Below are 12,936 nucleotides of genomic sequence, written 5' to 3'. Positions count from 1 at the left end.
GGTAATACTGAAACAGTCACAAAGATTAAGAAAATACTGATATTAAAGCACAAATGACTACAATGTTAAAATAGACAAAAATTACCATACAAGAGCCTCTTTTAAAATTAAGAATAAAGAACACAACACGAGTTAGGATTATTATCCTGTCCTACTCATGAATTTGAGCCTTCATATTCATCAGGTTGCTTATGTTGACATCTAGTACTTTCTTTTGACATCTGATGATGTCCCATTCCAACTTCAGAGTGGTTCTTCAGGAGTCTCTGGATCTTGGTCACATGGTGATCATGGTACGATTTCAAAGTAGTGCAATATCCCCATGATTTGCTGTGGCATGAAGACGTAGCTACAGTGCCATCCCCGCAACAGAAACCAGCATCGAATTGAACACTGTCCACTCCCAGGGCTCCAGCATGTAGAGCACCGTGATGAGCAGGTACTGGTAGTAGAACCAGGACATCTGTTTCCAGGCCCGCTCAAGCGCCATTCCAGCCCTGCACTTCCAGCAATCAGGTTGATTGTCAGTCTCTCATTTGATTTCTTGACTGCTGCTTCCAGGAGTATTGATTGTGGATCCAACACAATGACGCCTTTAGCAACTTCAACCTTCTCTCCATTTATCAGGATTGGTCCAGTTGTGAGGAAATTTGTTTTCTTTACATTTAAATCCAATCCATACTGAAGGCTGTAGTCTTTGATATTCATCACCACATACAAAGTAAAAAAGTTGTCATATAATGTCAAGAAAATAACTGGCTAAGTAAAGGCATTTTAAGTTTCTTGTAATGTAAAGACTTTTCTTAATAAATGCCAGTGTAATTAATCAGATTTCTGATTATGAAATAGTAACTCTATCTGTTTTTTCCAAGGCACTAATTCCTTCGGTCAGGCAGATTGCAATTGGCATGCATTTCTTCCATTTCTCTATTCAGTACATGGAAAGTTTCAAATTAGCAGAATGTTCCCCAACAAATATTTTTTTCCTTCAGTGTAAAAGGGAAAAGTGTTTGGGAAACTCTACTACATGACTTGTAAAGTTGGAGAACCTCAGTACCCTTTTTGAAAAATGGAGATAATAATATTTCTCTCATATGTTATTACCGGGACTAATGACCTCATGACATAAGACATTTGATATGCCAAGTGGAATATTGTTGTTGTTGTTGTTGTTAAGTGCCGTCGAGTCGGTTCCGACCCATAGCGACCCTGAATAGGGTTTCCGAGGCTGTAAATCTTTACGGGAGCAGATCGCCTCATCTTTCTCCTGCGGAGCAGCTGGTAGTTTCGAACTGCTGACCTTCCGGTTCGCAGCCCGATTCGTAACCACAACGCTACCAGAGTGGAATATTGAGACCTCAGTAATTGTTTCTGAGTAGAGGCTTTTCTTTAAAGTTTTAATTAAATATGCATTTTATAATATAAAACCAAGTGGAAGCAAAGCAGGACTTATCAGTAACAGGAAAGCCAAATCAAACTAACAAAAATGATCAATTTTATTGACAACATAACAGAAAGACCAAAGTTAAGGTTTGCTCTAAATCCATTTCCCTGTGATTTTCTGTGTATAATTTTTAAACTCAGGCTGATTTTCCTTATATCATAAGATGGCTAAGAAAAAGAACCAGGAAAAATGTCTTTGCACTTATTCAGTAAGATATAGATTGTTTGGATTTTTGTGAACTTTTCTGAAAAATTCTTTTTACCGCTGCCCAGAAATAAAATTCTCTTACATTCAACTGACATAGCCCCTGCCCATTCTGAAACAATCACCAACTAAGGAAGTAAGACTCCTATGATTGGCTGAGATTAATCAAGCCTATCACCCTGAGGTCAGTTTTATAAGTCAAAGGTAGATAAGCTTTCTCAGTAAAGGGTCAAATAATAAATATTTTAGGTTTTTCAGGCCATATGGCCTTTGTCACGACTACTCAATTCTGCCTTTGTAGCATGAAAACAGCTATAGAAAACATGTACAAAAATGAGCTTGGCTGTGTTCCAATAAAATTTTATTTCTAGATACTGAAACCTGAATTTCATGTAACTTTCACATGACACAAATTGTTAATATTTTTCCAACCACCTTAGCTCACAAACCCTACAAAATCAGGAAGTGGACCTTATTTAACTTGCTGGGCCTTCCTCTAGTCCTTAGTTTTTCCACAATGGGGATCAGCCAGAATGTCCACAATAATCACCTCCAAAGTCTATTTCAATTCTGAAAATATATGATTCTATAAGATGATGCTTTTTGCTGCTGCAAACGTTGAAAAGTCTCTGAAACCCTATACAGAGACGATATGAGTCAGAACTGACCCCATGGCACTTAACAATAGTATAGAATAAGATTTAAATTTATATGTCAGTTCTCTGGAAATTAGTAGTTATAACATCCCTAGCTTAATTTGAATTAAAGAAAATGATAACTTGTCAGCATATGCAACATTACATTGAAACCTTTCTTTGTTGTTGTTGCTATATGTTAAGTGTCCTAGAGTTGGTTCCAACTCACAGCAACCCTGTTAGGGTTTCCAAGGAGTGACTGCTGAGTTTGAACAGCCAAACTTGTGGATAACAGTCCAGTGCCATACCAGGACTCTGAAATCTTGCTAAAATGGAAAAAAACAAACAAGCATATCAAACATGCATCATGTATATTTTATGAAGTAGGTTATTAAAATACTAATAGGATGTCACTAATATGCTTTCATCTATTAACATGTTCCAGTCATAATCCAAAGGAGCTCTGGTAGCGTAGTGGTTACAAATCGGGCTGCGAACCGTCAGCAGTTCGAAACTACCAGCTGCTCCGCGGGAGAAAGATGAGGCTTTCTGCTCCCGTAAAGATTTACAGCCTCGGAAACCCTGTACAGGGTTGCTATGGGTCAGAACTGACTCAACAGCACTTAAAAACAACAACAATAATCATAATCCAAGTTAATCATAATAAACCATGATCTTAATTTCTACCAAAGCACATATTTCTAGGTTTGAGCACTACAAAACCCATAGTCACTAGCTTAACAGATTTTCAGAGATAAGGTCTTTATTTGAAACAGTTATAATAGAGAAAGCAAGTATTTTAAAAAACAGCTCATTCCTCTGTTCATCAGTCACAGAAATACACAGTAGACTCCCCAGGCCTCTGAGTAGGATTGCACCAAATAATACCCTAATGAGTTAGAAAAGTTAAATCACCTTTCTTATGACTATAACTTATATTAAGTGACTTTTAAGTGCCAACGGGAACCTGATTCACTAATTACATTGTTTTCTTCACCACAACAATATATATATATAGTATATATATAATGTATATATATAATGTATATTAACCTTGAAAAGTAGGAAAGGATAATGAACCATAATGGCTTTGGGCCGAGAGTCAAATCCTACAATATCAGCAGGCTATGATGCATAAGTAATGCAATCTATCCTGCCAAAGCACAATGCTAAGATGCAGATGATACAAGAAGCAAGAAGAAAAAGAATAAATAGATCACACTCCTATAACACTAAGCAGACTGTAATAATGATGATTGAGCTCTCAGATGCTAATCGAAAAGTCCACAGTTCAAACCCACAAGCTATCCCATGAGAAAAAGATGTGGCAATCTGCTTCCATAAAGATTTATAGCCTAGGAAATCCTATGGGGCAGTTCCACTCTGCCCCAGAGTGCTGCTGTGATTTGGAATCAACTTGATGGCAGTGGGTATGTGTTAACAAGGATCTTAGAAAATGAAAGGCTATTTTCATCTAATCATATAATTATTTTATCATAATAAATACTCTTTGACTACTAAATGAAAGTCCCTAGAAGTCCTTAGATTTTCCAGATTCTGTATAAATCTCTGCTTCATTACAGATAATGTAAGTACTTCAAAAAAAGATGCTGGGAGTGGAGTGTGGCATGAAGTGTCTAAGTTCTATACTTTGGTTACCAGCACTAATGGGAATGTGTGTGTACTAAAAATGTAAATGGCCATAGAATGCTTACTTTTCAAATCAAGGATTGTGAAAATATACACCTGTTTAAAAAATATGGTTATTTTCATATCCTGAAATCTGCAGATTATATTCAGTGGACCAAACTGAGTTTTTCAAATAAAAGATTTAAAACAGCCAAGTTTGTTTTAATGAATAGAGAGCTATGAATGATAATATGTTCATGGTACTAACTTTGGTTTGGTATTAATTTCTTCCTAAATCTTTCTGAAAGAATTAGGTTGACGTATATACACTGCAGATACTTTCACTATTAATCTTCATAATACTGAACTTCAAAGAGATTAACATAGACTATAAAACTGTAATTTATATGAGTATAATTAAGAAGTATTTTTAATGCAATTAATCTCTGTATCAGAATAAATTGTGGTAAAAAATGTATGTGTAAGAGTCATTTCAAAAGATGCATATTTTGGAAGAAAAAGTTTAGCTTTATTCTGAGTTTCCAAAGCATTTGTGAAATAGGTATATTTTAAATTAACTTTATCTAGTAGAAAATTGTAAGGAGCTCTGCTAGTGTAGTGGTTACGAATAAGTTGCAAACTTTAAGGTCAGAAGTTCAAAACTACCAGCTGTTCCGCAGGAGAAAGATGAGGCTTTCTGCTCCCGTAAAGATTTACAGCCTCGGAAACCCTTTACAGGATTGCTATGAGTCGGAATCGACTCCATGGCACATAACCACCACTACCAACAATAGAAAAGCTTATTTTAATTGCATCAGAAATTACTTATAGACCTTCTAGATCCAAATAAGATTTTCGGCTACTAAGTATACAAGCATTTCTTGAAAGAGTTATCTAAAGGTTTGTTAAAAGAATATCTGCCTTTTGTTGTTAAAATCTTTTGTCATTCTAAACAAAATCTGGGTCATATCCCTTTAGTAATTAAAATCTTTTGTCATTCTAAACAAAATCTGGGTCATATCCCTTTAGTAATTAAAATCTTTTGTCATTCTAAACAAAATCTGGGTCATATCCCTTTAGTAATTAAGTATCTAGAAAACATGAATAGCATAGCGCCTGTGTATTTCCTAAGTTCTAGGATTTAGACTCCTTAAAGGAAAACCATTTGACATAGCTTTTGGAATACTGAAAATAGTGACTAGTCCATATATGTTATTAACTGCCTGACACGTAGAAAAATAATGATCAATTGGAAATGAAAAAAAGAATTCCAGATTTCATTGTTAATCAGTATGGTCACAAATTATTATGAAATAAAAGAAAACAAAACTACAGTTACAGGTTGTTGTTGTTAGGTGCCATCTAGTCAGTTCTGACTCAGAGCAATCCTGGTAGGGTTTCCAAAGAGTTATTGGTAGGCTTGAACTGTCAACCTTGTGGCTAGCAGTCCAGTCAAAATAAATTATTTCTGTGTCTGCAAATGTCACCTTTGATATTTCACTCTCTGTTTTTCTCCTTTATAAAATGGGAAGATGGGATTAAACCACTGGATGCAAGGTTGGTTTGAACCACTAAGCCAGTGGTTCAAACTCACCAGTCCCTCATTGGAAACCTTATACAGGGTCCCTGTGTGTTGGAACTGACTCCATGGCACGTAAACAACAACAACAACAGTGGATATGAAAATACTATTCAAAGTAAAAAAATGCAAAGCACACCTAATTATTACACATTTAATAACACTGTTAAATTGCCATAAAGTGAAAAATAAGAAAATAATAAAACCTCTTTAAAGTGTTAAAGGGCAAAGATATGTTTGAGGACTAATGTAAGGTGCACTTGACCCAAACCATAATATTTTCAATAGCTTCATACTCATGTGAAAGTTGGACAATGAATGAGGAAGACCTAGACGAATAGATGCAGTTGAATGATGGTGTTGTAGGAGAGTATTAAAAGTATCATGGACTGCCAGAAGAAGCAAACCTATCTTTAATGAAGTCCACCCAGAATATTTCTTAGAAGCCAGGATGGTGAGATTTCACTGCTCATACTTTGCACATGTCATCAATAGGGACTGTACAAAAGATCATCATGCTTGGTAAAATGGAGGTTCAGTGAAAAAGAGGAAGACCCCAGAGAGATAATTGACACAGTGGCAAAAACAATGGGCTCAAACATAGCAACAATTGTGAAGATGCCACAGGACCAGGTGGGGTTTTGTCCTATTCTGCCTAGGGTCTATGAGTCAGAAGTGACTCGATGGCGCCTAACAACAAATAGAAAAAGTTTTGATGAGCTTTCATTGAGAATAGAAATTAATATGTTGGGATTAAGTAAGTCAAATTACAACGATTCAATAAGAAATTTTTTTCTCATTAATGATGAAAAATGAATCTAATAAGTAATAATTACCAACACAAATATTTGTAATCATGTTTTGCCATGTAGTCTTAGTTCTAAACTGCTGGTATATTCTGAATGGCATTTTAGAGATAGCACCACACCAAAAATGAGACATTCAAGTTGGGCTATTTCAGAATCAAAAGGATATAGAGACTAATCAGAAAAGCAGAAAATAATTCTAATAGCTATTTGGGTTATAAAAACTTCTACTGAACAGCTTTCATTTGTAATGATAGACTTTGAGATGTAATTTCCATGAGCATTTTTTTGGTTTAGCACAGCTAACAGCCTTCATATATTCTACAAGACTGAGTTTAGGAAAGCAGGACTAAAGTAGGAAAAGAAAGCATAATTTTAGATAATAAAATTTAGCTAAGGTGATAAAATAAACAAGTGTGTTAGTCAAATTACTGAGGGGCAATTTCCTGGTAGGAACAACTTCTTCATAGAAGCATTAGAAAATATATGATATGAGAAAGTTAAGAGCTTGGCCAAACTATAAAAACTATTTCCTGAGGCTAATTCTGCCAAGTTGAGAAATTTGACAGTATCATTATATATAGTCAATTTAAAACTCTTTGGGATTAATGTTTTCAAAGATAATGTCATCACTGATTTAAGCAGCAAGGAAAAAATTCCTTATTTTGGACAAGACATTTAGCTTTCAGATCATCAGTTTCTTTATCTATGAAGTAGGGATAACAATTATAATACCAAATCTCAAGTTTATTGTATCAAAAAGAGCTTCCTAAACTCCAAAATGCTATGAAAAGCCCAACTACTTCATTACTACTCAGAATACAAAAGTGTTTATTAATTATTAGCAAAATTCTATATGTAAAGCTAAGAAATTGAGCAGGATACCTAGTATTCCAGCATTCTCATGAGGTTTGTCAATGTGTAATTTAGCCACATTCTCTAAGTCTTAGTTTTGTTGTTGCCATTAGGTGCCATCGAGTGGGAACTGACTCATAGAGACCCTACTATGTACAACAGAACGAAACACTGCCCACTCCTGGGCCAAACTCACAATTGTTGCTACACTTGAGCCCATTGATGCTGCCATATTGCCAATCCATCTTGCTGGGGGTCTTCCTCTTTTTCTCTGACTCTCCACCTTACCAAACACAATATCCTTCTTCAGTGACTGTTCCCTCTTGACAATATGTCCGAGGTATGAGAGACGAAGTTTGGCCATCTTGGCCTCTAAGGAGCACTCTGGATGCACTTCTTCCAACACAGATCTGTTGGTTCTTTTGGCAGCCCATGACACTTTTAAAATTCTCCTCCAACACCATAACTAAAATGCATCAATTCCTCTACGGTTTTCCTTATTCACTGTCCAGCTTTAATATGCATATGAGGTTATTGAAAATACCATGGCTTTGGTTAGGTGCACCTTAGTCCTCAAGCTGACATCTTTGTTCTTCAATACTTTAAAAAGGTCTTCTGCAGCAGATAGTGTGAACTATTACTGTACTCTGTTCTTCCAAAAATTATACTGTTACTATACAATCTTTTAAACTCTAGTTGTGTGTTTTAAAGGGTAACCTCGTTAAAAGAATCACATGAAACTCAGGGGAGAAAGAGTTATCTTTCCTCTCTCCTTTTTATTTAATGCTGTGTGCTAGACTATTTTTTTCTACTTGCTTTTCTTGTCAGACATATTGCAATGTATGCCCACCTACCACCACAATTAACAAAATAAATGTGTTATAAAGTGATCAAACTACCATTAAAATTTGGGTGACATCTACTTCAACCCATATTTTTTTCTTCAGATAGCAGTGGCAGGATGATAGAAGTAGTACTGGGCTTACAATAAGTGATTCTAAGAAATCTGGGTCCGGCATTTTTAGTTTCCATTTTCTCATTGAAAAATGGGAATACCATCTACTTTGCAGGACCTGTTCTAAACATAATTATATACATTGCTTTTCTAATAGTGTTCTATTATATGCTATCCTATCTTTTCTGAATCTTTAAAATCTCCTTTGTAAAATCAAAGCTACAAACTCCCCCACTGGCAGAACCTTAAAACATAACACATAGGGGTTTTTGGTTGGTTGGTCTATTTTTTCTATCGTTACTATATAATTAAGCTATTGAAGTCTCTCTTAAGTCCTTGTATCCTCTCCAATAAATTCCATATAAGTTGCTCTTTTTAAAGCTTTTATTTACTTATTTAAGGTTTTTATTATAATCTCCTCCATGTACCATCAGTTAACAGTATTTCTCTCTATTCACTTTAGCTGTTTGTTTTTTGTTGTTTTTTTAAACACTATGAGTGGGTCCGACTCAATAACACCTAACAACAACAACAGACATATATAATAATTTAAACTACCAAAGGGCACACTCTGCACATCTGTCTCCTGGCCACCAGCTCTTAGTCTCTCTCTTCCCATGAATCTACAGTCCTCAACTTCTCCCTGTCTCCATGTCCCCATCTCTGCCTTCATCTCTGGTGTTGCTGCTTCTCTGGATAGGGTCTCACAATCCGACAATCCGCTTGTGCTCTTCTCCCTGATAGTCCTCCGGTCCTTTGTTTTTAGACTGTAAGATTAACTGCTTCCCCGTTTTTGTTACAAAACTTCTACCTTTACAATTGTGACGGTCGCAATTAGTCATGATAACAATTACTTAACTATTAAATCAAAAGAATCTCATCTCCATCTCTTTTTAGCAGACCCATCTAGACAAGATGAAAACTATTCAGTGGGGACTCTTTTCCCCCCACACACACTCTTAAACTAAACTCCCTCTTGAAACCTTGTAAGCCAGTCACTTGGAGCCTTTATCACCCCCTCATTTTAGGTAGCCAATGTCTAAGCTGCCTGTCCCTATTTATTCTGTATACAGAGGGGATAGCATTGATACTTGATGTGAAGACTCCTTCCCTCTCTGTTGGTATTTAAAGCTACTACCTCCATGAGTACAGGTCAAGTTCATCAAACTGTAGCAATTTACCCTTGTTTCCTTTATGAAAAATTATTTTGTTCTTTTTTGTAATCTTCCTCTAGTCAAGTTCTGATTATCAAGCCATCGAGGCTAGGTCAAATGGGTACTATCTGCAAGTTTGGGTGTTCTTGTGTAAATTGCTTTTATCATTTTCTAAATTAAAACTTTAAAAACATGCCTGAGTCCTTTTGTTGTTATCTTTAGATCCTCCATTAATGATTTTATGTATGCTCTTTCAAAACTTATTCCAGTATATTTATTTTATTTTTACTACTTTATTTTTGCAAAAATGTTTTGTCATATAGAGCAAAAGATACAGGAGTTCTCTCAGTCTATTTCTTGGCATTGGCAACATCCCACAGTTCTTGGAACTTGGTAAATATAATTGCTTGTGTTACATAGTAATAATAGAATTCCAATCCAAATAATTAATTCCATGGTATTAATTAATAAAGTCTCTATCACTTGATTTCCTCTGGAATTCAGGAGTTTCAATTCCATTTTGTTTGTTTTTTAAATGTTCATCCCATCCTATGTTCATTTAAAACAACATTTTTTTCATTGAATGAAATTTTTTCATTTGGTTATTTCATGTTCCAGTACTGAAAACTCAATCTCTAGATTTAAGTGTTTCTTTTTTTCCTTTACATTTCTAATGGCAGCAGTCTAATTATCACAGTGAAAACCAATAAATACTGAATGAAAGGATAGCTACAAATTTATGGACATGCCATTAACCTGCTAGGCTGTATTTCTGAGATTCAGTTTCCCTTGATCTAAAATTAGGGGCTACGCAACTGATTTTTTAAACCCATAGATCATCCTGTTTGGTAAAGTACACGGTCAGCAAAAATGAAGGAAACCCTCCATAAGATTAAGTGATATCATAGGTACAACAATGAGATCAAACACACCAACGATCATGAAGATGTTGCAGGATCAGGTAATTTTTCTTGTTGGTGTTACTTTAATTAGTCAGAGCTAAGTTGACAGCAACTAATAGCAATACAGGGCAGTGATGATGAGGATTAAGGTTCGGAAGTTCACACATGTATAGAATGATTAAAAAAAAAAAAAAGGAGAGGAACGAAAATCAGCGTACCAAGAAGAGTAAATGAGACTGGGAGGAAAGAGGTATACCTGCAATTTCTTCTAAAGTGTTGCCATGCATATCCAGCAGCACAGTTCCATTCAGAATACAACTTCTCAATTCAAACAAGCTATGCAATGAAAGGGTTGCTACATAAGGCTTACTCCACCTTTCTCCTCCATCTTCCACATCCTCTTCGAACTTCAACCACCTGTGCAAATAAATATTATTGTCAGTACACTGAATATTATTGTATTGTAGATGAATGATTCTCTATGCCAATAACAAAAGTAGAAATACAAAGACATTCATATAGCTTCTTGGTTTCCCAGGTTTGGGAAGTATGTAAAAACTAGCCCAAACCACTATTCCATTTTAATTCCATTTAATGAGCATTTATTTTGTAATCAAAATATATAATTAAAAATGAAGTAATCGGTGGTTATGTGCTGTGGAGTCAGAACCGACTCATAGCGACCCTGTGCAGGGTTTCCGAGGCTTTAAATCTTTAAGGGAGCAGAAAGCTTCATCTTTCTCCCATGGAACAGCTTGTAGTTTCAAACTGCTGACCTTAAGGTCACAGCCTGATTTGTAACCACTACGCTACCAGAGCTCCTTCCACTATGCTACCAGAGTTCCTTGTAAATGAGTATATGTTATTTCTGTTAATTTTTCTAGTACTGTAAAAGAAACATTTTAATCTAAAAGTTTAATCAGTGATTACTATAAAACCTAGTGAAGTCCTGGTGTAGCACTGTAGGATAAAGCACTGGACTGCAAGGTCAGTTTGAACCACAAGGTGGCCATTCAAGCGCACCAACTGCTCCTTGGAAACCCTATATAGGGTGTTTATGATTCAGAACTGACTCCATGGCACTTAACTACAACAACAAATAAAACTTAGAATAATGAATAAAGACTGCATATTCTATCATGGAAATATAATAGTAACTGAAATAGATACAAGAAAAATGAAAGAATCCCCATTTTTCTTTGCTGATAAATCATAAACTTAAGTATTTTCATTTCTTCATGATTTTCCCATTGAACATTTAGGGAGGATTAGAGTCCTAATGTGGTGCTGTCAAATAAGCACTGTACTGCTAACCACAGGTCAGTGTTCAAACCCGCCAGCTGCTCTTTGGAAACCCCATAGGGTTGTTATGAGTTGGAATGACTCAACGGCACTTGGGAACAATAGACACAACTGTAATTTGGAGACGTTAGATAGGTAAAATCCTTACGAAGCCTGTTTGGGTGAAATCTAGTGATGCTGGATATATGAGAACCACTTCCTAGTGACTGGATATATGCGTACCACGATCAATACCCATTCCCTAATTGCTCTTGCTAGGAACGGAGACTAGGAGAAGAACCTCCATACCCTGGTGCCAATGAGATACTAATGCCTTGTTGAACAGAAATGAATAGTAAGCATGAGTTGGAATTGACTCAACAGCAACTAACAATAGCATCCAATTTTACTGAACAACATCAATGGAAAAGATACTAAAAAGTCAATGATTTTGCTGTTCTAGAACATGCCACTCAATCTCTTTTCCCTTTAATAACTTACTCTCTAATCCCAATAAATAACCAATTTCATTTCATCATTTCTAATGAAACTTAGCTTAAATTAATTTTCTAACCCCTTCTATCTCTATCATATCCTGTTCTCCTTAATCATTATTTGCCCTAACTTCCTCTTTGCATATGTTGTGGTTGTTAAGCACCATTGAGACAATTCCAAATCACAGCAATCCTGTACAGGGTTTCTGAACAGTGGCTGGTGAGAGCAGTGGGATCTCACAAAGGAAACGTTCATATACCAGTCCCACGGCTTTTAAACTATCATAAACTCTCCTGGACTCACATTTTTGAGAAACCACGCTAACAAGGAAAAAGAAAAGCGAGTATTTTGGAACTCTTTCCTGCGGGGACCTCGGGTCACTCCTGTGACTACAGAGTTTAGAGGGTGGGGTCAGGGCCAGCCTGCTCGGAAAGCGGCGTCTCCCAGAAGGGCAAGAGGCTATATAATTTCCTTCCACCCCAAGTCTCCCTATGCTGGCTTGAGATCCCAATAAAAATCAGCTGGGTGCAGCTCACCCATGCACGGAGAGTGAGAAAAAGCCAGCGGGGACAGGGAACAGAAAAAGTTAACCAAAGCCACATATCTGCTCTAATGTGGTGATTTCTGTCCATGCATTTATATTACTTCTGTTTTTAGTCTTTTTGACTACACGTTCCTCCTGGAGGTGGGAACTTAGCCTCCCTAAGTCCCATTAAGAAGAAGTAGCAATTGTGGCCATATAGCCAAGCTACAACATAATTAATACTCCACCACTTAGATGAGACCCAACAACATTTGCTATGCATTACAGATGAAAAGGGAAGCCCATCTCCTGATCACATTAATAATACTAATACTAATACTAATAATAAAACAATAACCCTGACCAATGAGAAACAATCAACTTTATCAAAGCATGTCCAAAAACAGAAGAAGGGAGCTGATGCAAATGAACTGGAGACAGACAAAGGCTTTATAGAGGAGGAGGAGCGGGTTT

The 12,936-nt window shown here is 36.2% G+C and overlaps 1 protein-coding gene and 1 pseudogene across 1 annotated transcript in view; both read right to left on the bottom strand.

The window, feature by feature from the left end:
- The window catches only part of LOC102811643, a 2,030-nt pseudogene extending 1,540 nt beyond the window's left edge, over positions 1 to 490 (bottom strand).
- The window catches only part of SLC4A10 (solute carrier family 4, sodium bicarbonate transporter, member 10), a gene marked incomplete at its 5' end in the record, with an annotated part of 223,129 nt that overhangs the window by 157,117 nt on the left and 53,076 nt on the right, over positions 1 to 12,936 (bottom strand). The window contains one exon of the mRNA XM_006867029.1: positions 10,420 to 10,642. Coding sequence (XP_006867091.1) covers positions 10,420 to 10,642 — 223 coding nt within the window. The remainder of the gene's footprint in view (positions 1 to 10,419; positions 10,643 to 12,936) is intronic.

Source organism: Chrysochloris asiatica, unplaced genomic scaffold, assembly GCF_000296735.1.
Source record: "Chrysochloris asiatica unplaced genomic scaffold, ChrAsi1.0 scaffold00099, whole genome shotgun sequence".
Taxonomy (NCBI): domain Eukaryota; kingdom Metazoa; phylum Chordata; class Mammalia; order Afrosoricida; family Chrysochloridae; genus Chrysochloris; species Chrysochloris asiatica.
This window is presented reverse-complemented; position numbering and strand designations above follow the sequence as displayed.